The 27,534-nt window shown below is 40.4% G+C and overlaps 1 protein-coding gene across 4 annotated transcripts in view; it reads left to right on the top strand.

Annotated features, from left to right (window-relative positions):
• RAD51B (RAD51 paralog B) overlaps positions 1-27,534 on the top strand; it is a 305,547-nt gene that overhangs the window by 172,756 nt on the left and 105,257 nt on the right. For 2 of the 4 annotated variants that reach the window (XR_009557519.1, XM_060273900.1), the window contains exon 10: positions 14,377-14,455. Coding sequence is in view for 3 of the 4 variants with exons in the window: in XM_060273900.1 (XP_060129883.1) it covers positions 14,377-14,455 (79 nt within the window). In the remaining variant the exon portion in view is untranslated. Of the gene's footprint in view, positions 1-14,376; positions 25,848-27,534 lie in introns of those variants that run through there. The other 2 variants (XM_035113654.2, XM_060273896.1) reach the window with 1 other exon arrangement.

Here is a 27,534-nt window from a genome sequence, read left to right as displayed (position 1 = left end):
ATATGAATATTTAGATACTGCTTTTCAGCCTTATATGAGTGTGGGTAATGGAGGGGTAGAGAATATGTTTTTTATTAGATATGAAGAGGTTCTGGAGCCACAGCTGATAAGATATACCTAATGAGCCTGCTGTAATGTAGGGTTGACATACATCCAGAATTGCCTGGACATAGCCTGGACAAAACCAGGATTCAGCCCTTGTAAACTGTGTCTGGGTGGAAATCACTTAAACATCTAGGAAAATCCGGGTGTATGGCAGCCATGTCAGAAGTGTAGATTTTGGTGAATTTCATTTAAAATAGTTGATTTTTTAAAAAAAAGCTTAACAATTTATATGTCTGCATTTTCACTTTTTAAAATATGGCAACCCTATGTAATGTGTTGGCTGAAGCTGCAACGATTATAGACAAGGTCTATGAAATAGTGAATATGTGAAAGTATAAATTGGGATTCTTAAAATGATCTCAAGTGTTTTGAGTAAGACTGGGATATGATAACTATTAGAACTTGTGAGGGGAAACGCCTATTTTCCACATACTACTATCTGATATGCAGGAAATGAAGACATTGCAAGAAAGGAAGTGGAAGTGATCATTGACCAGAGGAACTGAAATGCTCTGGTTAGATCTTAGTAGTATGAGATGAATGCTCCCTTGTGGCCTAAGTATCTCGTGTGGATGGTGGTAGATATGTAAATGTTCTCTGGAGGACATTTTGCTCAACCTTATAAAATATATAGGTTTAGAATGGCTAATGTTGTCTGCAGTTATTATGACACTCAGCATGTGTGATGATGATACACAAGGAGTTCAGTGCTGGCATGAAGTTTAACCAAATGTACTGCTAGTCTTTAAAAATATCTGTTTCTTCTCTTTATGCATGATAATGCTAAAATTTGCATACTTATTTCAAGTCATGCATAGTACATTTTTATGCTTTTAATGCAGTAAAGTGGGAATTGACTTGGTAAGAAATTGCATATATGTAGAGTTTCTCAAAACTTCAGGTTTTTAAAAAGAAAAAGAAAACACTTTCTCCTTTACTTCAAATGTCTGTTATGAACAGATCAGTAACTTCTGCAAGCAAAACTTTAATTAGAAACTTCAATGCTCCCTTCCTGATCAGTTTACTTTCTACCCTTGTATACTGTTCTTAATTTTGGTTTCCTTTTCCTTTCACTGTGAATTGAAATACTACTGGACATTCAGTGTCTAGAAGCAGGCATGGATTTTAATAATTGTGCAACTTTTTGTTTTTTGTTTTCTCTTTGAAGATTTAATTCCCCAATATTCTATTCAGTTTATTATTCTTCCATCAAAATATACTAATTGTTTGTCCTTAAAAGGAGGGAGCTAGATCTACAAGTAAAAACAGCTTCCCCTGTTATGAGTTTCTTTGCTGCAGCTGTTTTGTAGTTCTTTCAGAAAGAAGTGGGGCTTCATTTTCTCTTAATATTTTTATAGCAGCATGCATAACAGTAAAGCTCTGATAAACAAGATAATTATGTTAATCAGAATAATATTAAAATCCTGATACATTTAAAACAATATTTATTTGTTCCTCATTTCTTTGAGTATAGGAAGTTTTAGGAGAGCTGTCTTTTTCTTGCCAGCACAAATTCAAACTTGTTTTTCCTTCACTGGTTTACATTCACACTGCCAAACAGTTGTGTGTTTTTTTTTGGGGGGGGGGGGTTTCCTCAGCCACATGTACACATGAGCAGAATGCTGATTTAAGCCCCTATATCTGCAGGTAAGTATAACTTATATTCTTGGCTACAGGAACATCAACTGTCCATCAATGTTCATTTATCAAACACTTTTCTTTCTTAGGGTACACAAAAGCCTTGGAGAGAAGTTAATTTTGTGTATCTAAGAGGTAGCAATATTTTAAAGAGCTATTTTATGTCTGTGTGAAAATACAAAATATTATCTCTACCCTGGAAACCTACGCAGTATGCTTTGTTGCAAAGGACTGATCCAATTCTAGTCCAAATTTGAATACACTGATTGAACAAGTGGCTTAAAGTGCTATTGTGCCCCTTCCCAATATCCACAAAGAAGCTGTTTGATTATTTTCCTTTGATTATTTTCCAGTTTGAAATTGTTGGGAGTAACAAATGACAATATGATGGCCCTTGTGAGCTTCTTATTTCTGTGAGGAACTGGGCTTCACATGGTCCTAAGGCTTTCTCTCTGTCTGTCTGCCAGCCATGGGAGTTGACATGGCACATAGTGGCTAGTTAAGCCAGCTAACCATGTGGAGGCCCCAGCAGGTCTCCCCCTTCCCCTTTGAGAAAGTCTCACTATCTCAACATTTGAGAAGGACTGGCTTCAGACATTATTGCATGGAAGAAAGGAAGAAGCTAGGAGACTGACCTAAAGTGCTCAACCATTTTTGCAAATCCATCTGCACGGTATGTTGATTTACGCTGCTGTTGTTTATCCGGACTCAGACCTCCTAATGGACATGTGTGGGATGTATATGTAAAGCAAACACTGTCAGGGCACTCTGCAGGCTAGTTGGATTTATGTCCCACTTCTCTTCAGAAGGGCTTTTATGAAGGAGCAAATGTTTACATTATTTTAGACTTGTCTTTGACTTTAATCCATTACGCACTCAGATATCAGTGGACAGTTCTGTCTAAGAACTGGATTAGAAACGACACTAAATAAAATGGAAACACAATACAGTGGCATTATGGTTTTATTCGCTTTTCTCAGTTTCCCCCCAGAAATCTCTGTGTTAACTTAACATGCAGTTTATATTGGTTTGGGACTTGAGTGTTTTGTCCCCAACAGAGTCACCAAAGGCTTTCTATAACTATCCCAGTCTGATACCTGTTTAAAAAAGATATTCTAGCCGGCCAAGGCCCAATGATGACCTGACACTTGTCGGTATGGTTTCAACTGAACAGTTGCACTAGTGGGAGCCAGTGGGACAAGTTGTGCTAGCACAATGGGACTTGTCCCTCTGTCCTCCTCCATGCCTCCTGAACCAATAAACTCTGGAGCAGGCATCCCCAAACTGCAGCCCTCCAGATGTTTTGGCCTACAACTCCCATGACCCCTAGCTAACAGGACCAGTGGTCGGGGAAGATGGGAATTGTAGTCCAAAACATCTGGAGGGCCAAAGTTTGGGGATGCCGCTCTGGAGGGTTGGGACACCCACCCTGAACACCATGTGGGATGGGGAGAGGGAAGATTGTTCCATCTGGAATGTAGAAATGTTTACGCTGACAGAACAATCCAAATAGAACAATGTTGAATTCCACCTATTAGGTGGTATTCAGCTAAGCTTTTATTCAGAGTGGTCCTATTGAAATTAATGGACATAACTTAGGTTCATTAATTTCTATAGGTAAAACTTAGCTGAGCCACCAAGGGACAGTACTATGCCCAGTAACCAGGCAGAAGGCCTTCTCGGTAGTGGTGCCCGTGCACTGTGGAACGCCCTCCCATCAGATGTCAAGGAAATAAACAACTATCTGACTTTTAGAAGACATCTGAAGGCAGCCCAGTTCAGGGAAGTTTTTAATGTTTGATGTTTTATTGTGCTTTTAATTATGTTGGGAGCCACGCAGAGTAGCTGGGGAAACCCAGCCAGATGGACGGGGTATAAATAATAAATGGTTGTTGTTGTTGTTGTTGTTGTTGTTAACTCAGTTCAAAAGCAAAAGGCAATTTTTCTAAAAAGAGATGGTGTCATATCCGTTACATTAACAAAGGAATATCGGAAGCTGCCATATACTGAATCAGACCATTGTCTATGCTGACTGGCAGCAGCTCTCCAGGGTATCTCACAGCTCTATCTGGAGAGATGCTAGGAACTGGAACTGGAACCTCCTGCCCACAAATCTCTACAACTCAGGTACAGTGCTTTGTCCAAATAGTCTGGATGCAGAAACACCAAACTGCCACTTTGCTTATTTAAAATATTAGCAGTTTTCTATGGATGATAAATCCCTGATCTGTCGAGCAATGCAAATTTAGAATGAAAGAGAATATGAACAGGGGAGAAATTATTCCACATATCCTGGAGTTTTTGATGTACTTTGTGAAATTTTTAATTCTTTTCCATGTTGACACATAAGGATAATTCCAGGTTTCTGGCTTATTGTAGCTTACCATCATGAATGAGGAACATGCTGCTGCATGCTCCCCATTGCTCCTGTTCTGCTCCCTTGTTATGAGTGGGATAAACAAGCTAATAAGCCTTGGCTTCCTATTATACATAAATCCAGGTCCCTGTGAGTTGTTGGTCTCTAACTAGGTATGATTTGTAAGCCAGCAGCAATGCAGCTGATACATCAACGCAACATTCCCATTTCCTACAAAGAGAACTATATTGCTTAAGAGCAAGAACAGGTGATTATTAAATTATTGCTTTCTGTAGCTCAGTGCCATGCTTGTCATCAGTACTTACTCTACAACCCACATATACAAGGGGGCAGCTTCCAAATGTTCTTCCAGCTATATTGTTTTTGGGCCAAGGAATGTCTAATTTAGTTTTGCTGCGTGCTTCTGCAAACTCATGGTGAATTTGTACATCAGGCCCCAGTTCAACTATTTATTTTATTGTTGTCTAGAGTGACCTGAAACATGTTCCACACTCAGGTCTTTTAATGTGCGTTCTCTACTATTTCCTTAGCTTTTCACCTTGGGCTTACTCTTTTTTTGCTGGGGCATATGTCAGTATGAAATAGGGGTAGTGGAGTTTTTGTTTTATCCTAAAATGATTTTGCAGACAGTGCTGTGGTTGAAAATATTTAAGATGTGATGTAGGACAATCTCTTGGTTTCTTGGCTGGAGTCTGGGACCTGTATTGTTGTATAAGTTAGGTCGGAGTTGAGAGAGATAAAGAGAAAGAGAAAGATTGACTACTGCCCTTCATGAAAGAGTGATTGTGAGGGGCACTGGTATGATTTCTTTTATGCTTATCAGCATGGCTGTCAATCTGTCATCGCATGAAGAAGAAAAAAACCCAACACTTCCAGCTTGTGAGAAAGAACTACAGAATAGCTTGGTGGTTATTATGAACCACGGTCTCAGATGTTGACTTCCTTATTGTTGTCCAGTAGAAATACTATGGACATTTTGATCTTTAGTAATAACATAATAGAACGTCCTTCCTTAAAAAGGGATTTAATGGATAGATGAATGTAGTTTAACTTGGTGTGAATCACCTAATCTGCATTATTGATCAGGAAATGTGGCTGCTGCGTCTTATCCTTTCGTTTATCTCATTCCAAGCAAGTGATCAAATAAATTTACAGTGGTACCTCAGGTTACAAACGCTTCAGGTACAAACTCCGCTAACCCAGAAATAGTACCTCAGGTTAAGAACTTTGCTTCAGGATGAGAACAGAAATCGTGCTCTGGTGGCGAGGCGACAGCAGTAGGCCCCATTAGCTGAAGTGGTGCTTCAGGTTAAGAACAGTTTCAGAGGTACCACTGTATATAGTGCCTGGCGTGCTCTGGTCCATGGGATCACGAAGAGTCGGACAAAGAATTAAACTTCCCTTCATCCCAATGTATCCCGGGTCACCGTAGAATAACAATAAACAGTTGGGGCAGAGTCAACTGAATAGGTGTGCTAGCAGAAGCCAGCACAAATGAGTCCCCCTAGAGCAATTTTGCTTTCCCCCATTCTCCTACTCCCCTCCCCACCCCACCCCCCAAATTGGCTTGGAGTGGGGGTTGAGGGAAACCTCTAGAACAGCATTCTGGGTTGGGGGAGATAATTCCATCTGGTAAACAGAAATATTTTGTAATGATGGAATGATCATATTAGCGCAACATTCCATTCCACCCAGTATAAATAACAACAGCAATAATAGTGAAATTTACTTGGAAGATCAAGAAGTTAATACTGGGAAAGGACTTTCTCAACAATATGCATTATGCAAACACCTTTCGTGCAATCTATATATTCTGAATGTATTAAACTGAGATGGGGGCAAAACAAGCAAGGCAAGGAAATGTAGTCATGGATTGCTGGAGAAGGGACCACTTCAGTGACTTATGTTTTTCATGTTGCTGCTGTTTATTTTGATCCCTGCCTCCTGAAGTGTACTTGTGTGGGATGTATGCTCAACACAAATGCTGCCTGTGTACTGTCTTCACTAATTGGTTTGGATTTATGACCCACTTCTCATAAAGTGCCCCAAGCAGCCATTGCTGCTGTTCTATAAAATAGCAGAGAGGAAATCCCTTTCTAAACAGCTTCCGATGGACAGGATTTTCTCATGGGGTAGGTATGATGCATTTAGACTGCTCTATAAAGAGTTTTATTGAATTGTGACCCATTAACCTGGTTTTAATTAAAAACCTCTCTTCAAACTTACTGAGCTTTGGAGATCAATTTTTTCCACTGCAGCACACACCAATAAGTGTGTGATTTGGTTGTTTGGGGACAAATTCTGACATGGCATTCATGGATGAACAGGGAACAGGAACAGGAACACAAACTACAGTCATGCCATTTATGGCTGCAAATATATGCCTGTGTCTTAGGGCTGTGTGAATTTGGCTCTATAAGCCCCATTGAGAACCACCACAGACTCCTTTCCACAGGATGAAAACTGGACAAATCCATTTGCCTTTAGCTGATTTCTTCTTGCATCACTGGAGTTAATTGCTCATTCTTTCAGCTGCTTAGCCAAAGTTCCTTAATCCCCGTTGATGAGGCTGCTGGAGGAGAATTGTCGAAGCCCCCTCTTGCCTTCTTTTTTGTACAATAACCTTGAATAGATCAGGTGGAGCCTGCAATATGTCTACTATTTTTCTTTTCTCATTGCACCTCCTTTGCCTGAGATAAATGCCAGGCATTGACTTCAAAAGCAACAGTAAGGTTTTCCAGAGTTGTACACCCCATGAAGAAGCCTTCAGGATCTTTTCTCTAAATCTGATGAACTAATTCATAGATTTGTGGATATTTAGTTGTTGAATTGATTGTTTTAATGTGTTTCATTGGGAAGGAGGGCAGTATCTAAATTCAATAAATAGTTTTATTAGGTTTTAGTATTTATATGTATGGTGATGATGGTGCCATTTTTTGTTTCATACTATTTAGCTGCCCTGGCAACATAAGCTCATGTTGAAGGTGTGAGACCTAAATTCTATAACGAAGCAAATATTTTTTCTGGAGATATCAATATTTGTGTGTTGGTTTTGACTCTTATGGTCTTGACTCTCTTTCATCAACCTGTTCTAGATGAACCTTTAGTATCTCTCTTAGTCACATCAAGGCACATTGCTTGCCTGATCTATTCTACGTATCCCTGCTTTGGTCCACAGATTTGTGCAAAGGTTGCAAATAACCAAGTATGGAAATTGCAACATGTGAGTGTAAACAGAGCTATATTCTGTAACATACCAGGAAAACCATGCACAGGGCTACGCAGATGGGAATTGCGGTCCTATGACTAAACTGCGGGAGGCAGTGGAAGACAGGAGTACCTGGTGTGCTCTGGTCCATGGGGTCATGGAGAGTCGGACATGACTAAACAACAACAACAAATTACTATTATTGATGTCTTTTGGCAATATTTGGCATCTATGTAAATAAAAGACTGTCCCTATAAGAGAAATTTGAGAACTAATGTAATATTTCATTATAGTTCAGTTCCTTAAGTCCATAAGCTCTAATGAATCTACTCTGAGTATGACTTAGTTGAACATAATTCATTTTAAAAAATAGAAATTTATGAATGGTGGTTCTTCTAATGCTTTTAAATTGTGTTTCTTTTAAAGCAAATTTGAAATGTATTAAACTAAAGTTTCAAATCCTTGGTTATGGCAACCAAATGCAAAACATCTGGAAAATGTTTGTGCTTGGGCTTTGTTGTACCTCCATCAGGATTTCTTCAAATGTGGAACTGCTGAGTGTTCTTCTGTGCACATAGTAATCACTTTTAGTGCACAAATGGTGTATCAACTCTTAGATGGTCTGATTCTAAGGAATCCAAGAGGGAATGTGATTGTATGTGAGGTATATAAGAACTATTTTCCTATCCAGCTGCAACTGAAAAACAGTCCTTAAGGGGTAGTGGTACATAGAGCTTATTATAGGTGTCAAGGTTATGATAATAGGGATGGACTGCCGTTGCTAAGTTTGAAGCAACCTGACAGCCCAGGTGCATTGATGGATCCAAGAATACCTTAAGGCTGTATACTTCAGTGAACAGAAACCAAAGTCTTATAAATGACAGGTGTTCACACTTCCTGCCGGTCGCATGCCTTGCTAACCTTTGTTGTAGTCAAAAATTGCATAGGTTCAGCATGAATCAGCTCCCTAGATTAAGTCCTCAATTTTTCAATGTGTATTAATCAATATATAAAAACATAGTAAAACATCAAACGTTAAAAACTTCTCAAAACAGGGCTTCCTTCAGATGCCTTCTGAAAGTTCTGTAGTTCTATAGACCAATGGCCACAGGCAAAGTGATCCAAACCCCCTGTTTGCCATGCTGGGGTTGGTTTGAATGGAATGGAGGTCTGCTTCTGCTCAGCCCTGCCAGCCTTCAGTGTCAAGAAGTGCCCCAGTGGGCAGAATCTGCCATTGATGGGATCCCTTCTGCTGGTAGCCAGCAAACCCCCTCAAAACAGGGTGCAGAAGGAGAGGGCCAGCACTTTGGGTAAGAAATATTTGAAGAGGCTAGCCACATAACACTCCAACAAACTACTCCAGATCCTCAAATTGCATTATTATCCTTCCATGATGGGAAAGGCTGAGCTGGAAAAAAATAAGGAATTGTTGGCTTTCTTATTTACTGCAGCCAGGGTAACAATAGCAAAGTGTTGGAAATCTGTGGTTCATTGAATGTATAAACACTCTACAAATAGGGGTGGGGGGAAATAAGTGGTGGGGGCACATGCACACATTGGTGTGTGCATGTGCGGTGGGGATTGTATTTGTCATTTGTGTATTCTATTAAAAATAAATATTTAAAGAAAACAGACAATCATGAAAGCTTGAGACAGATTTTTGAAACTTGCACAGAACAATAGCTATGCAGCCTCACCACCGCTTCAGGGACCATCTTGACACAGAGTCAGGATGCCTGCTTTTCTGCAATGAAGTGACCAGTACAGTACAGTAGCAGAATTCCCAGAGCATTGTGTACTTCCAAGTGAGGTTAAGCATTCTATATTAAATCTGCCTGGTGATTTATCTTTTAAAGGCAAAAATGTTTATATAGAAAGTTTGTTGGGTATGGCTTTATATGGGTTTAGTGATGTTAAACAGTACCGAAGGCTGCCCTATTTGGGCACATATGTAATTGCTAGGAACATGAATACTGCATTTGGGCGAATATTGTTACCTATACCCTGTTCTCAGGGAATCTGGTGGAAGGCCACACACTTTGCATGCAAAGGGTTCCAGATTCAATCCCTGACATCCCCAGGGATATCTGTCTGAAACCTCAAGGAGTTTCTGCCAGTCCTTGTAGACAATACTGAGCTAGATGGACTAATGGCTTGAATATGTATATATAAGACATCTTCCTTCCTAGGATCGTAATAAGAACTAGCAGTTGAATGGTTGAATTCCAAGTTCAATATTTTTCCTTTTGCTCTGCTTTGGTACTGGCACAGCAGATTAAACCCCTGCATGGTACAGAAGATGTGAGCAAACAGGGGAAAGTAAAGTTTCTTGAACTGATGCAAAAGCCAATTGAGTTGTTTTCCTCACTGGCTCTTTTCCTGTTTTCTTGAAGCAGCTGAGAAAACAATGTTTCTCCATCTACAATAAGAAGGGATATTCTGGCATAAGGATTGCCTGTCCCAGACATTTGGCACAATCAGAGGAAAGATTTGTTGTGCTTAGCAGTGGTTTTATTAGTTCATGAATCTAATTGAACGTTCTAAGATAATCACATCCCTTGTTGAATGACATTGCTGATTCAGTGCATTTCTTCTCACTTTTAAGCTATGCTCTTCCATGCAAATGTAGTTACAAACTGGATAATTAGAGAGTTGGGCTTAAAAGTATTAATTGAACAAAGTTCTGTGCGCCACTTTGGGAAAGGGGCTTATAAATGTTGTTAATAACAATAATGTTAGTTGTGATTTTAAAATCTCATAGCAAATTAAAGATTCTAATAATATTCAGAATTGAGTAGTTAATTTTGTGAAATTTAAGGATAAGATTTTGTTCTTTGTGATCTCTACAGTCATACATATGGGTTCTAAGCACAGGACAACTTTTTGAAGCATTCCCATAACTCTTGAAAAAAGCTTTGCAGGATAGTTTGCCATAGGGACCAAGATCTCATGCTCAAAGAGATGGGCTATCACCCTCCTATTCACTTCATTTATGACTAATGCAGCACAAGGAACATTGCTTGGAACTTTCTCCTTGCTAAAGTGAAAAGAACTATGCCTGTGTTTCTTTTATCTCTTTATCACTCTTGCCCTTGTTTCATTTCCATTCAATATTCTTTTTTCTTTTATGTTTTTATTTTATTTTCTGTTCTGCATTCTCTTCTCACCTGCCTAGGCATCATTTAAGGATTGTCAGGACTAAAGTTCCCCATATCATCCCAAAGCAGTTGGCAGGAAACACTATGAAATGGAGATGGTTGGTGTTTCTGCCATATGCCATATCTGAATACTTCAATAGCATAACATAATATTGTGGTTGAGTCTACAGCAGTGTTTCCCAACCAGTGTGCCTCCAGATGTTTTGGGACTACAACTCCCATCATTCCTGACCACTGGTCTTGCTAGCTAGGGATGGTGGGAGTTGTAGTCCCAAAACATCTGGAGGCACACTGGTTGGGAAACACTGGTCTACAGTGCTGATGTGTTGTTCCTCTGAGGAGCCATGCAAGACAAAAGGGTTTTTTATTGTTTGTTTCAATAATGCCACGTGTCTGCTGTTTGAAATTTGTGTTTTATACAGATTGTTATTTATTTCATTCCGATTTCTACCAGTAAGTAAAGATCTTCCCCTTACAATTTTGCTGCTTGAAGCCTCATGAGCAGAGTACATGGCAAACCCAATGACTTGGGGTGATGATTATTGCATCATTCAATGAGTTTAAATGCAGGAAAGGAAATTCTGGGGGTTGCATCATGGCTACAAGTGACACGCTCCTTCCTTCTCCAGCAGCTTTTCTTTGCATGAAGAACAATAACTTACGCTGAGGAAGCGAAAGTGCTTGCATTGCAGATTTCCACCGTGCAACAGGTCACCAAGTTTATATCACATCCTGAGATGACTTTGCTAGCATAACATTACTCAAAGCAAAACATTGACAATGGTTACTAAACCTGCATTTTTGCTCTGTTTGTCTTGTACCCTCATACCTCAGTAGCTAGGGAAGATACATGCAAGCCAACAGATGTTATAAATAAACAAGAATAAGAGGTTGTTTGTAAGGATCTCTACAGATGTACTTCTAGTACACTTTCTTCTATTGCAGAACGATCCTTCATATTGCAGACAACAAGCAATCTTACTAGGAATTAAAATGCTGACCTCAGTTGTTTTTCTGCACACACACACATACACACACACACACACACACACCAAGTCTTCAGGTAGACTGTGTTTTATTTTTGTAAAGTTTATAATGAATTGAATTCATTATTCATCTCTGCTTTAAAAAAAGGGAAAGTCGGTTTTAAAAGAGCTTCAGTGTTGCGCTAGATGTCATCTTTCCACAAGGGCCAACATTGATGCCGAAATCCAGCATCGCCTGAGCTCTGCGAGTGCGGCTAACTCCCATCTGAAGTGCAGAGAGTTTGAGGACCAGGACATTCACAGGGAAACCAAAATGCTTGTTTACAAAGCTATTGTACTACCAACCTTACTATATGCTTGTGAAACATGGACCACTTATAAACACCATCTCCAACTCCTCGAAAGATTCCATCGACAGTGTCCCGGGAAATTTTTACACATCACTTGGGAAGACAGGCGAACTAATATCAGTGTATTGGAAGAAGCAAATTTCACCAGTGTTGAAGCAATGATTCTTCAGCATCAACTTCGTTGGACTGGTCATGTTCTGCGAATACCTGATGATCATCTTCCAAAGCAACTACTTTATTCCGAACTTAAAAATGGAAAGTGTAATGCTGGTGGTCAACAAAAGAAGTTTAAAGACTGCCTCAAGGCAAATCTAAAAAAATGTAGTATAAACACTGACAACTGGGAAACACTGGCCTGTGAGTGCTCCAGTTGGAGAACAGCCTTTACCAAAGGTGCCAGGGGCTTTGAAGACATTTGAACTCAGGACGCAAGGGAGAAACGTGCTAAGAAGAAGGCATGCTTGGCAAATCCACACCATGATCAATTCCCGCCCGGAAACCAATGTCCCCACTGTGGAAGGACGTGTGGATCCAGAATTGGGCTCCACAGTCACTTATGGACTCATTGTTAAAACCGTGTTTATGGAAGACAATCTTACTCGGCTACGAGTGATCACCAAAGAAGAAGAAGAAGAACATTATAAACTATGTGAATCAGCACTAAGAATTCTGTTGTAAGTGGGCAAAAATAGAGTTCAATCTTGGACAGGAATTGTGTTTTTATACAGTGCACTGAGAACTCTTCTGCAATGGTTCAGCTACTTACTGTACATCTGTGTGACTCAAATGGTCTGATACAGAGTGAAGGATTAAGTGTCCTCCTCATTGATGGCTTTTAATTGGAACAATCCCACACTATTATTACTATTATTTATTTATTTATTAAATTTGGATACTCACAATATAAAACCACAAAATACATAATCAAAATAAAAACAAGAACAACCCAATAACCACCACCCATCATGCCATCTATGTTGATCTCTTTGCCTTTTGTTTTGCCACTTAATGAGGATATATCTATTCGTTATCATCCGTATAAGACAGAGCTGAGTTTGTTAGATTTATATAGAGCACAATTATGAGATCCTTTATTTTCAAGTTCTGCTTACAAAGGAATTTATTTATTTTTTTGTTACATTCCAGTGGGCTATAACTGTTCATCTTCTGGAGCAGGCTGTCTATTGACTAATTCCATGTAGATTCACTAACCAAATAAAAAAGTGAGAAAGTGGCTAACCTTTCGGGATTTCTTTAGTGCTCACCCCATCCCATCCAATATATAAATGGTATAACATCAGTTGTCCAATGGCCCTAAAATGCACATGAAAAAATGCCATTATGAGTTCTTCCTTCCTTAGTACTTCCATTTGTAGCAGCTTGCCCATATGGTACTTGTCACTGCATAAAACTCTACGGAAGGAGTTTCAGAACAGCTGAACACCTTCACTTGCACTTTAAGGTCAAGGGACCTTTTGGTTTGTGAACTGCAACTTCCAAAAACAAGCCACTGCTTGGCATGGTAGTGATAAAGATACGTTTATCACATCTGAACTGTGTTATTTAGTGGACAACAAGAAATGGCAGGTTTTATCATAGCTCAAAGTAGAGCAGGGTTATAAGGTATATAGCTGGAGAACTTTAATTGTGGAACAGAAGAGTGGCCCTGACAGTGCTGTTCACAGGCCGTATGGATATTTTTGAAATGTCTCTGTCCATGCATACTTAAAAATGAAGAAAGTAGTAGAGTCTGGTGTATTTTCCGGGCATTGGTGAAATGGGTATGACATCACTTTAATTGAAACGGAGCTCTGAAAAGAACCAGAATGTGCTTTGGATCAGCAGCCTTGTTAAATGGTGCCCTTAGGGCTACAAAGTTGGAAATGCCGCTGTGAAAACCACAGACTGGGAAATTGCTTTCTAGTTCCTTTCCCTTTTTTTCCTGAGGCAGAAATGAGTGAGGAAATCTGCTTCAGATTTGGGTTGCAGACATGTTTTTGCAGGAATGGCAGCAGCAAGTCACATGAACTACCAGCAACCATTCCGTGTGCAAATCATAATATAGGGGGGTGGTTGTATGGGCTTGGGTTGACCTGAACAATTGAATATGTTATAGCAAGTACTCTTTAAGAAACCAAAGCCATCATGGGTACAAAGGTTGACTTAGCTCCTTTCTTAATGTGCAAAATTCTATGTGGGGTCTCATTGCTCTGCCATAGTCCACCTTCTCTCCTTCTGTGCTGGAACACACAGATGTTTGGAGCATTTCTTGTTGTCTGTTGAAACATATACAACAGAGTGGAAGGGCATATTCAAATGGTGTGGTATTTTGGAAAATATGACTCAAATATGAATAAAAATAGGGATATTTTGAATCTAAAGGGCTAAATGCACATTTTTGCAAATAAAAGTGGTATAAGTCTGAACTGCTGTGACAAAATAGCCTAGGCTTTTGATGGTTGCTGCTGTTAAGCTTTCTTTATGAACTGGAATTGTAATCAGTAGCAGCATAAAACAGGAATTTTTTTGTTGGTTTTTGTCTTTGTTTCTGCAGCTTCTGGTTGCAAAGTCCCCGATTGCGCCATTCACATCTTTCCTGTACAGAATTGAAAATTCAGGGTTCATTCTCCAAGGTAAGACCATGAGTGAGTTTTGCATACTGAAATGCCAGAAGTCTTACATTTGTTCTTGCATCACCTGCACATCAAGTACATTTCCTATTGAGAGACGTTTTCGCTTCAGCAAGGCAAAAATGAACAATATGGCAGCCTGCCAGTGTTGCTACACCTATTGTTATTGGAGTCAGTTATTGCAGGAGACCGACCAAGAGGCTGCATGTTTATCTACAGTGGTGTGGTTCAGAAGGTTATATAGGTTTTATATAGGGCTTAGTCAACTCCCATTGTTTTCAGTGGGTCTAAGCACTACTAAATCAACCCGTTGTGTTAACAAAAAATGATTGGGGTGGTGGTGGTGGAGTGTGCCAGTCCAAAATCTATCCCTGATGCCACTGCACATAGAGGGTAATGGGAGAAAAGTAACTTCCAGACAAGGCCATATTAGGGTTCTTTGAGCCAGCTAAGAAGATGGCGAAAAGCAGCATAAAAGGGAAAACTTTTCCCCACCCCTAAAGGAAGCTTCTTGAGAGGTGTCAGGTAAAAAGCATGATATCTACGCTGGTGGCAGAAGAACATTTTCGTGCTAATGAATGGGCTGTATTCCACGGTCTGACAGCAGAGGCAACATTTCCATTCATTCATTATTGTTGTGTATTATTGTGTGAGGCAGTCAGTGTCAGGAGGAGAACACATTCAAAGTATGTGACAAGGGAACAAGTGGATGAGTGTGGGAACTAGTGGAGAACAACAGCTGTCTGAAAAATGAAGCTTAAGGGGAGAGGGGAGGGGAGATCCCATCACAGCTCTGTTAACCAAGAGGCCACAAACAAACCAATACTAGAAAACATACCTGAATCCTCTTTAATTGTGGATGACAGGAAGGAGGCACACACAAAACATAGTAAAGAAGTTTGATTTAGTGGCTCTGCAGGCAATTCCTCTTCCCATCCCTAGGGGATTTGGAGGTGGGGATAGAGTTAAAACTGCAAGTTGCTTTCTCTCCCTTTTGTTCCTTGGGGCTGGTGGTTAATAAAAAAAACGGCAGGAGAGGATAGCTAGTTAGAGATTTCACTGACTGCTATTTGATGCAGTTTAAGGAGCTACTCTGCTATTGTTTGTAGTTAAAATGGAAAGCGGAACTGTTCTCCATTTGCAAAAGTCTCCAGCGTCCTAGGGAAAAGAAGGCTGAGAGTGAAAAAGCTATTAACATGGTAATGCTGCCTCATTCGGCGGAGTGCATCAAAATCCCCTTTGTTGATGTAAATTGCTGCTCTATTGCCTGGTCTCTTTCGATCTCATGGTCTTGGTACAAGTACTGAAAATTGTTTGGTGAGACTTGGGTGGAGGGGAAACTGCACCTCTTATATCATTTTAGGAGATCGCCAAGCTGCCCAAGAGCACTGCAGTGGGAGACTTCTGTGCCTTTGTAAACTTGAAGTGCTCAGTGGTGAAAAGAATCCAATTATTCAGTGGCTCTTTTATTGCTGCTTTCACTCTTGAGAAATGCTGCTCAACAATTTGAAGACAAGGATGGCTGGTCAAAGGGTTGAGTTAGATTTTGAACTACGTTTCAAGTATATTGTGCGAACAAGGGAAAAGATAAGTAAGCCCTAGTGAGTCTTACTCAAAGTCTCTGATGCTTGAGAATCCTGGGTTTGAAATTCTAATTTTGTAACTATTGTTATTTATATAAAGGGACAAAATCAAAAGCCTGAATTTGCACATTGCTGATTATATCCTCAAATGTGGATCTAAATGTGTCACCTAAAATCTGCAGTAGTACACAAATTCTGGTTTAAACCACATTTTAAAGATCCAGAAAATACTTTAAAATACTAATAAAGTTTCATATTTATATTCCTGTCCAGTGAATCCAGTGTAATGAGGCCAGGTGTTCAGGTTTAAAAGTTATTTTTCTGTCAGAGCCACAAGCCTTGCCCTTTAAGACTGAGTAATCTCTTTGAAATCTAGTTCTAGTTCATATGTACATTTTTCAGCAGTCAGGTTCATTCTCCAGTCAATTGCTTATTTTGTTGGTGGTGTATGAGTAAGGAGTAGTTCACTTTCACCCCCAGTTACTATATCCTGCCGGTGGAGGAAAAGGAAGGAGATGTGTTTGTGTCAGGAAAGGAAACAGCCATGAGTCAGACAAACAGCTTGTAATAGGTGAAATTGAGAGTACGGAACTTACTGTCATATAAACACCTTTGTATCTTCATTTACTAGAAGTGTTATTGTTGAAGTAGACTGATTTTCATACCAGTTGGTGAAAATGGTGACATTTGTGAAAGCATGTACCACTACCAGTTCAGATATCAATGAAAATAGAACTGAACTCAGGGAGCGGTAGATTGCTTGGGGCACTAACTTCCAGAGAGAGGAAAGTTTTATTTTACTTACCAGTGATCTAAAATGTATGCAATATGCATCTATGCTGTGTTACTTTTCAAACTTCCTTCCTTCAAGGGATATTCTACATTGATCTCTACATGTTTCAAAAGATTGAGGGCATTAGGCATGCACATAATGCTGGATGCCGGCCAGGATTCCTGCGGCCTCACTTTTGGCCCCTGGAAACTGAGAGCCTGCTCAGAACATAATCAGTGCACATTCCCCTACAGTTGCACACTGCAAGGGAAGATCTATCGTCCGGGACAAGCTGTTTTTCAGGGAGGTTTATCTGCCCATTACTGAGCTTCTAATTGACAGGCTGCTGGCAGGCTTCTAAGGAACCCTGGAGTTCCCCACAATACAGGTTGGAACCCGTTGCATCAGTGAGGGGAGAAATGAGGCATCTTCTGCATTTCAGTCTGACCATTTTTTTGTTAAGTGTTCTTTATGCTAAGGGTATTATTCAACAGTATTATTTTTATATTATTATCCTAAGAGTACTAAAGAGTTTGGTAAACCTTTTAGACTTAGGAGCCCTCTTTAACTCCATTGTACAACGTGGGGCCAGAGGACGAGATGGTTGGACAGTGTTCTCGAAGCTACAAACATGACTTTGACCAAACTGTGGGAGGCAGTGCAAGACAGGAGTGCCTGGCGTGCTATGGTCCATGGGGTCACGAAGAGTCGGACACGACTAAACGACTAAGCAACAACAACGTGGGGCCTGTTTTTAATTTGTGACTAGATTTGTCTGCCCATTTTCTATCCCTTAATTTTGTCTTTTGCCTTCTCTCACTTTCACTTTTTCATTATTTACTCTTCCCTAACTCTTCATCTCTCACTTTTTCCATCTCTCATTAACAAAATGTAAATACGGTAGTGCTGATGGTGGTAAAGGTAAAGGTAAAGGGACCCCTGACCATTAGGTCCAGTCGTGACCGACTCTGGGGTTGCGGCGCTCATCTCGCATTATTGGCCGAGGGAGCCGGCGTATAGCTTCCAGGTCATGTGGCCAGCATGACAAAGCCGCTTCTGGCGAACCAGAGCAGCACACGGAAACGCCGTTTACCTTCCCACTGTAGCGGTACCTATTTATCTACTTGCACTTTGACGTGCTTTCGAACTGCTAGGTTGGCAGGAGCTGGGACCAAGCAACGGGAGCTCACCCCGTCGCAGGGATTCAAACCACTGACCTTCTGATCGGCAAGCCCTGGGCTCTGTGGTTTAACCCACAGCGCCACCCGCATCCCTGCTGATGGTGGTAGTATGACCCTTTATGAAATGGTTTTCTCTCAGGTGTTCCAAACTATTCTTTCTTGCCAGTTGCAATTCCCTATTCCTCCCTATCCAGTGCATAGGACTGGGAAGCATGGGAAATAAAAAATAAAAAATAGGAAATGATGTTTTGGGGTATACTTATTTGTGTCCAAGCCTTAAGAATAAAGTCTACAAGGCTTCTCTTGTCATCAGTGAGCCCTCCCCACTACTACCGTAGTCGTCCCCTACTTGCATGGGTGAGGTTGTCAGCAGGAAGGACTGGTAGTAAAATTCCCATGTCTTTAAAAAAAAGTCATTGGATAAAGCTTGGAAAGACCACAGCTTTTTTCTAAAAATCCTCCCAGGGAGTTCAAAAAGCACAATGAAATCTGAACTAATTGCAACATTAACCCATCATACTAGTAACAGAGAAATGGATGTAAATAGGATTGTATAAGAAGTTGCCATTTCCAGGGTCTCTTTGAACCAGAGAAGAGTGCTGGCAAACATCTGAATGAAACATCAGGAATGAAAATGGATCAGGGATCTTAGTAATGCAATGGTTAGAGCATACAACTTAGAATGATTCAAGTCACTGAATTCCGTTGTGTCTGCACAGTCACACCAATTTATGCATTTCACTAGTCAAAACAGATGTAAGAGGTACAGCAACTACCACCACAAAATCAGAACGCAATGCTTGCAGCCCCCCAAGGTGGATTGTTACCACAGCAAGTTATTTCCATGCTTACCGTACATTGTTCTGCAGGAACCCTCTTTTGCCTCATAAGTATCCTCCTGCATGTTATTAGGAGGTGTGGCTAAGGAAAATGTCACTAAACTTTTGCCCTGGCAAAAACCACAGTCTAGAATTTATTCAATCTATAGGGCTTCCTTGCTCTCCTTTACAGTCTAGGATTGCTTTCAAGGAAATGTATCTGGCAGATGAAATCAAGATGTGCTTAAGTGGCTTGCTGGACCAGACCCAAGCACCAAAATTTAATTAAATACCTAGTTTTACAAACTAATCTAATACAAAAAGGAATGTTTGCATGATTTCTCTTTTGTTTGGAGGTGAACTGAGTTTTGTAAATCTTTTCTTTTTTGTGTTGAAATGTGCGTGTTTGATAAAGGAGAACCTTTTGTTGAATGGCTAAGCAGGTTGTACAAAAGCTGAAAGTGTTTCTCTGCTTCTCATCCAAGTCCTGGACAGTAATCGCTACTCAGAAAGAGCTCTGTAAAAGCCCCCCAAGGCTGGTTTTCTTTTTTTCTTGTGTGTGTGTGGGGGGGGATTCAGAGAACTAAGTAGACTCAGCTAGCCCACAAGGGAAACTCATGAACCTTGGGAGCAAGGAAACTATGCAGTCCTTGCTGTCTGAATAAGCTTAGGAAAGCTCTCTAACCAAACTGAGCTCAGTGGCGCTGTCAGGGCAGCACTTCGGGAAAAACACCCAGAGTTCCATGCAACAAAAGGAGTCCCAAATACAGCAGTTAGCTTACCACATTTTGAAGTAATTGAAATAATACACATTTCCAGTCTAGGGAGAGAGGCCCTCTTAAGTCCATTAAGTTCCAAGTCTAGAATTACCTAACTGCACCATTGACTGAGCTAAAGCTTAGGTAGTGTCTGTTACATATACAGTGTATTCCAGCTTTTCCACATATAGGATTACACATTGCTGAAAGCTGTGCTTCATGTACTGTATTTGTTTACTCTGCCCTAGTTTATCCTGCACTGATTTTAAAAGCTGAGGATGTGCTTTTGACTATAGATACTGGTATATACACACACACTACAAAGCACTGTACCCACTCATTTTAAAATTTACTGGCAAGGGGGCATGGTGATGGTAACAACAGCAGAAAGTGGGAAGAGGGCATTTTCCTCCTTCCTCCCCTCCTCTTGTTTGTCAGGCATCAGGACAAAGAGCCCTGATAAGGTTCAAGCCATGGGTTGCTCTTTAAGTCCCAGTGTCTGACATAAAGGGAGAAGGAGAAGAAGGGGGAAAGGTCCCTGCTAGGGAATAGGAGATAAATTTGATTTTGTTTGCATTTTTATGAAAAGCTACCTGATTCACAGTTATTGAACCAGCACATGAACCAAAACACAGTTGTGCTATATATAAAAAAATCCTAGTTCTCTGAATTTTGCAATGCACGTCTAAAACCAAACAGTGTGTAGGGTGTGTAGTAGTGCAAACAACATTAAAAAAATACTTGAGGGAATTGCTTGCAATACAGTGGTACCTCATGTTGCGAACAGGATCCGTTCTGGCAGCCCATTCGCAACATGAAAAGCTTGCAACATGAAGCGCTGCATCTGCGCACGCGGGTGACAAAATGCGGCGTTTCTGCACATGCACAAAGCGTGATTTAGCGCTTCCGCGCATGTGCGCCGGTTACGGACGCGCTGAACCCAGAAGTAACCCGTTCCGGGACTCCTGGGTTTGGCGTGTCCGTAACCTGAAAAGACGCAACATTGAAGCGGACGTATCATGAGATATAACTGTAATGTGTCTTAGTCAAAGCTGCTTGCAAAAAAGTTGCACTAAAATGCTTACAAATTTCCGTGAGGATTTTTCTTTTTTTAAAAAAAATACAGATTGCAGAAATGAATTTAGGATTTGATAATTGAGAAGAACCAAAATTTACAATTTTGTCCAACAAAACTTAGCACTGCTAATCATTGTTATTCTGCGCTAGTAAGTAAATGAAAGATGGGAAAGTTGCAGGAAGTAGAGCCAGACCCTGTGACAGGTAGAGGCAGCTAATTCTAAGTTTGCTCCCATCCATTTCACGGCTAAGTTTGACAAGGACAGCACTGAGGAAGAAGCTGACAGTGCCACCCTTTGGACAGGTTGTAATTAAGAAATCAGACAAGTTGGGGCTGGCTGAGGGAAGACTGAGCTTGGTGGGACAGTGCCCCACTTGCTCTGATGAACCCTCACCCAGCTGCATATTTTCTTTCCCTTTGGAATAGCTCTTCGAGTCAGTTCAGCCTACGGCTTTTGCAGTCTTCCTTCTAATGTCCAGATGATGGACAAAAAAACTAGATGCAATTTCAAGGGATCCTCAAAAGCACACCTAAAAACTAGATGCGTGTTTGACAATAACCAAAGTGAAAATGAAACTAAAAGGGCTGTTTGGTTCACTGTCACTTTTCTTTTTTCCATTTAAAAATATGTTTGCAAACACCTTGAACCACTGTAAACTAGCCCCATCTGGACCATTAAAGTTGAAGCGAAAAAGAACAATCATAGTTGTTATACTTCACCAAGCTAAGCGAGAACAAAAAGTAGATTAAACACACAGAAGGCTTAAAAGCTCTTTTTGTACAGGGCTTTTCCATCTGAGATCTCACGAGAGCCTCCCAGGGCCTGGTAAACAGACTTGAGAGCTTTTAAACCAGGCATCCCCAAACTTCGCCCCCCCCCAGATGTTTTGGACTACAATTCCCATCATCCCTGACCACTGGTCCTCTTAGCTAGGGATCATGGGAGTTGTAGGCCAAAACATCTGGAGGGCCGCAGTTTGGGGGTGCCTGTTTTAAACTCTCGGCCTCCCATGTGCTTAATTTGTGCAATTTCAGCCTTCCAGCCGGCCATCAAGCATGTAAAGTTGAAATTGTGCAACTTACATGTGTTTAAGTTACAAGTTGTCTGTATTGCACAAAACATATGATTCACAAAACATTATATGTCAGTGTGCAATTGAAATCTTCAATAGTGGACTTCGAAATCATTGGTGCCGAGTTGTTTTTTTATATTGTTGAAATGTAGGAATTGATCTTTGCTTTGCAAATTCAGCCCCAAAGCATGACTCATGTGCCCTTCAGGGTTTTCAGAACTAAACTGTCCCCACAACCATAACCAGAGAGAAGCTTTCCCTTGTTGTTCTCTTAATAATTATGCTGTACTCATATGTTTTTCGTAAAGCACTGGAGCAAATGCTGCCATAACTTGTTTCCAAGAGGCTTTTACACACCGTCCTTGAAGGTCCTGTATTGATGTGAGCTTATGTTTTGTGTCAGTAAAACCTCCTGGGGATGGAAACATAAAACAGCATGATTTAGGTATTTGTTAGACCTGCTTGCCTCCATGAGCAATTTGCTGGTTGTGGCACAGAAGATACTAGGGTTTTTAATGCTTTTTTACTAGATGGCTCTATGGTGAAATTAATTTTAATTGCAAACGCCATGCCATGCTCAATGTGAGGTTGTTTTGAACACATTCAGAAACACAAAATCTGATAGAGTAACCTGGAAATGATCCTATGTCAGAGGTTGCCAAACTGTTTTTAGCAAGTGGACACATTTAGAATTTTGAGAACGTGACATGGGTGCCAGTCACAAAATGGCTGCCACATCTGAAAGAGCAGAGAAAAGAAACAGGACACCAAAGGATGCAGACATGTCCCCGCGTCAGGTGCCCCATCAATGGAAAAAATGGTCTGTTGCGCTAGCTCACAGAGAGAAGCTCTTTGTAGCTCTCCTCTGTGCAGAACAGAAGAAAGGGTGGGAACAGAAGAAAGGGTGGGTGACCTTGTGCACGGCAGATTTCTGAGGGGATATTCAAGACTTTCTGTGGATGCCATAGGAGGTACTGGCAGGCATACTGGCACCCACAGGCAGACCAGGGAACTGTGTTCTAATATAGCATCAGAAAATGGTGACTGCCAAACAGAATTCTTGCCACATCTACAAAGCTGACAGCGTTGGTGAAACCAGCAAAGAAAGATGAGCAGTTTTATTGCCCCTTTTGGCCTTCCTGAAGAAGGCCCTGCATTCTCCATCCCTGCAAGGTGAGCTGGCTGCTGCCTTTGTATTTTTTTCTTTAATTATGCCATCATCCTGCAGTTACTCTCTAGTTTGTAAGGTTCGGGGGGTGTCTCACAGCTATGGGATTTCAAAATAAGAATAGGGCTGTGTGAGAAAGATTAAGCTCATTAGCTCCTTATCTATTATGGTTCAATGTCTGTAGGTGGCATCAGGTCTATCTATCTATCTATCTATCTATCTATCTATCTATCTATTTGGAGCATTTGTACCCTGCTCTTCAGCCAAGTAGGTTACCAGTGGGGCTTGCATGCAGTCAATAAAAGCAAGACAGTCTCTGCCTGCAGGCTTACAATCTTAAAAAAAACACAACACACAAGGGGAAAGGGACAAGGAGGGAAGAGGAAAGAAATTTCCAGTAAACTCAGCTACTAATCCTTAAACATTTGTTCTCATAATGAACAGTTCTTATAATTTCTGAACACAATTCAAAGTGTTGGTGCTGTTTTGCTCCCTGGCTTTTAACATCTGGTCTCTCCACCCCTGCCTTCCCCCGGTAATTATTATTTTTTAGCATTTATTTTCACTTTGTGTTTATTAGACATTGTAAACTACCCTGGAAATTTTGATTCAAGGTATAAATATACGTTACATAAATAAAGGTACATTTAGTCGCTAGTGCCTCTAAAATCTACAAGTGCTAAAAAAACAATCACAGCAATAAGAATCTATAGATCTGTAGCTTTTCCCTGTCTAGTTTCCTCCAGATGTGGCTAAACTACAACTCCCATTATCCCTCAACATAGTCCATGCTGACTGCAGCTGATGGGAATTGTATTCTAAAACGTCTGGAGGGCACCAGATTGGACATGGCTGCTATAGATGATCAGTATCATGTCTGATTGTTTCATTTATAAATTTGTACTTTGGTAGTGGCCCCGTCACTATGGAACTCCCTCCTAAGGGATGTGAGTTTCACCCCCTCTTTGATTGTGTTCAAAAGGGCCTTAAAACCTGCTGTTCCAAACAGATTTTAATTGAATTCGCTTGCTGCTCTATCATTTTTATTTCTGCTTTTATCTATGGTATTTTGGTTGGATGGTTTAAAGTTGTTTATATAATCTTAACTGTAAATGGCCCTGAGGGTTCTTCCAGTGCTGAAAGGCAGAATAAAAATACCTAAATAAATAAATATACAGAAACTAATCAGGCCCGGTACAGACCATCTACAATTAAAACTGAGTGAACAAATAAGATTAAAAACATTAGTGAAATTGTCTGCTGTTGAAATGCAACTTCGGTTAATTCAGCAGAAAGTTTTACTGAGAATTTGTTCGTCCCTGAGTAAGTTTCTTGAGGTTGAGGTTGACTACAAATGATCTCTGTTGGAAGTGTGACAAGCCACAGGCTAATTTATCCCATATGTTCTGGCACTGCCCTGTCATCTCACCAGTCTGGAAAGTAGTGGGAGATTGCATAAACATTACCTTATCCGCAGGATCTAACGCTTACCTTAAATCGTTTAATATTTGGATACATATCAGCCATCTGGACACTCCCAAAAAAATATAGTGAATGGATTGCTAGGTTAGTGGTTGTGAGAATAATCCTCCCAACACTGAAATGAAATGAAAACTCTCCAATATTGAGCAGTGGTTGGAAGAAGTCTTTGTTATTGCTAGAAAATTAAATTAAATATTTTATAAAATATTAAATTCACCTGATGTTCAATTTTAAAAGTTACAAGTTTCTGGAGAATTGTGAAAATGAGCTAAAATAAAAGTGAGAATTGATCATCTTTTCCCCTCATTTCTTATTCTTCTTCCCCCTGCCCCTGCTTTTCTTCTTTGGTCTCTCTCTCTCTCTGTCTCTTTTGTACTTCATATCAGTTGGATAGGATTCAAAGGACTAGGAAGCTGGAATGGTAACCTAAAGAGGAGCAGTTGTAAATCTGTTATTTCCAGATTTTTTTTTTTAAAGTTTAAGGAATAATAGTGACTGCTTGATTTGGAAACCTAGGTTAATACCATCTGTCTCAAAGCTTGTAGAGTAAACTGGCAACTTAAGCACATTTAACTTGTGCATATTCAGCATCATACGCTTGGGGGGGGGGCTTTTATTTATTTATTTTTTAAAAAGAGATGGGCATCCAGGAAGAAAGACTAATCCCACCTGCCATTGCATGCAATGTGTTTTGGCTATACACGATTTTGGCCTTAGGCGTGATCTCACTGTGGGTTTACTGTAATTGATTAAAAAGGTAAAGGTACCCCTGACCGTGAGATCCAGTCGCGGATGACTCTCTGTAAATGGCCATGTTTTCTGGAGCATGTTCCACACCACCCATGGTTATAATAATCAGCTCTGTTGAACTCAGTATTATTTTGATTGACCAGCTTCATTGGACATCCCTGCTTATGACAGCTTTCTCTTCTTAACAAAATGGAATGAAATGATGAGGATACTGTAACCTACAGCTCCCTATAACCTTACCATCTGTTCAAGAGGGAAATAGAACCACACTTTGGAATGCTAACTTTAAGTTTCCTTAGATATACTTGAACTGCCATAGAGTGGAAAGCCATCTATAAGTAGCAACAACGGTGAACTTCAGAGTTACAACAACTTACTATTCTCTCTAAATTGCTAAGAACTCCTACCTACCGTATATTCCGGCGTATAAGGCGACTGGGCGTATAAGACGACCCCCCTAATTTTCAAGTTAAAATATAGAGTTTGGGATATAATCGCCAGGGAGGGGAGGCTGTCTTCTCCAGCACTCAAGTCTGCAGCAAGGGAAATGGTGGATTTTGGGGTTTTGGCCTGTTTATATTTAAGTGATATTATACCAGAATTCATTTAGTGTCCCAAAGGGCAATAGATGCTGTCTGTCACTACTGGGAGTAGCTAGAAGGAAGATGCATTGGATCGTAGATAAGGAGACAGTGGAAATAGAACAGTATTTTTCTATTCAATCCCAGGCATGGTTAAGAGAGAGAGAGAGAGAGAGAGAGAGAGAGAGAGAGAGAGAGAGAGAGAGAGAGAGAGAGAGAGGCATATAAGATGGCCCCCCAACTTTTGAAAAGATTTTCCTGGGTTCAAAAGCCGTCTTATACGCCGGAATATACGGTACCTTGGTGTACAGAAATAGTAGGAGTGGTTTAAATACAGAGAATGCTCCAGCAAGAAATCTGGCTGACGTAGTATTATTTATATAAATCTCTGAGCAGTTTACAGAGAGTCAAGTATGGTAGCGGCAGGGGGAGGGTCATTACCAAGTGCAGTAATTTATTCAAGATACCCTCATTTATGATTACATTCAGTGATTGGATAGCACCTCTTTAGAAACTGTCAAATTGCGTTGTAGTAGTATGCTAAAGTGATTGCTTGCGTGGGGGGGGGGAATAAATACAGTTCTTTCTTTCTCAAATATTGCTCACAAATGTTCGTAGTTCAGGCTGCCCCTCAATTTCCCACATACCGCAGCACTACAAAGACTGAACTATGTAGCCACCAGTGAGCCTGCTTCATTTTCATTTCAAAAGCTTTCTTGCTCCCTTGAGGGGAAAACTCACAGGCAAATTGCAGGGAGGGAAGTTGCTCCAGATTTCTCCTGGAAAGTTAAGTGTAAAATGAGTTAAATTCCACAACCAGTCTGAACAGGAGAAAGAGAGAGGCAGCCCGCTAGCTGGTCACAGCTGCGTGATTTGGCAGAGGCCACACCAATTGATGTATCCCCCAAAGGCACAGGAAACATCAGCACACCACTGTATGTACACAAATCAAACCCATCCATTGAAGAAGGGTTAAACTTGCTTACTGAGCCCTGGGAACACAATGAACAATTTCAGCACCCCATTCATTCCTGACAGATTTCAGCTCCTCTTTCATTCCTGCTTCAGTTTCTGTGGTGTGCTGGCACATCCTTTTAGAGACAGAGATGATTCAGAAGGAAGTTCATTAGAAACCTTCCTCATCCAGCCCTTTCATCTATCACTTTTTCTTGTCAATCGCTCTCTAAACCGGCCAAGAAACAAAGGTTTATATATTGATGGCCAGGGATATTTCTTCATTGTCTCTGTCTTTAAAATTATGGTTGATTAGTCGTTCACAGTAGCATGCCAGCTTGAGAAGCCAGTAGATTTGTGGTTTAGCTGTAATTTGATAGGAAATGCTTCCCTTCCAGTGCTTTATGCAGTAGCTTTCTGCAACATAACAATTTTGGGTATTAATGTAAAATCCTGAAATCTATTTACATCTAAAATAAGTGACATTTTAAAAGCCCCAGTTCTCAAAACATGAGGTGAGCTCCCCTGAAGAGAAATGGGTGTTAGAATGAACTTCCTTCTTCCAGACCAATTTTTGGAGTATACAATAGCAGGCAGAATGCCACAACAAATGGAGCACGTCTAAACATAGCTGCCAAGTTATCCCGTTTTTTAAGGGATTTCCCCTTATGCTGAATAGGCTTCCTCGCGAGAAAAGGGAAAACTTGGCAGCTATGCGTCTAAAAGAACCTTGTATCTAAATAATGCTTTTGTTTGTTCTGATCATTCAGAAGAATCTTTAGCAAATGGTGTTGCACTGTGATATTTACCTAAATATGTTTTAGTATAATCTTTCAATTTTAAAATGTTTAATGCATGCAGCATAGAATATGGTCAAAACTGAA

The sequence above is a fragment of the Zootoca vivipara genome, chromosome 1 (assembly GCF_963506605.1).
Source record: "Zootoca vivipara chromosome 1, rZooViv1.1, whole genome shotgun sequence".
Classification (NCBI taxonomy): Eukaryota; Metazoa; Chordata; class Lepidosauria; order Squamata; family Lacertidae; genus Zootoca; species Zootoca vivipara.
The sequence above is the reverse complement of the archived record's forward strand: the minus strand, read 5'-3'. Positions and strand labels throughout refer to the sequence as shown.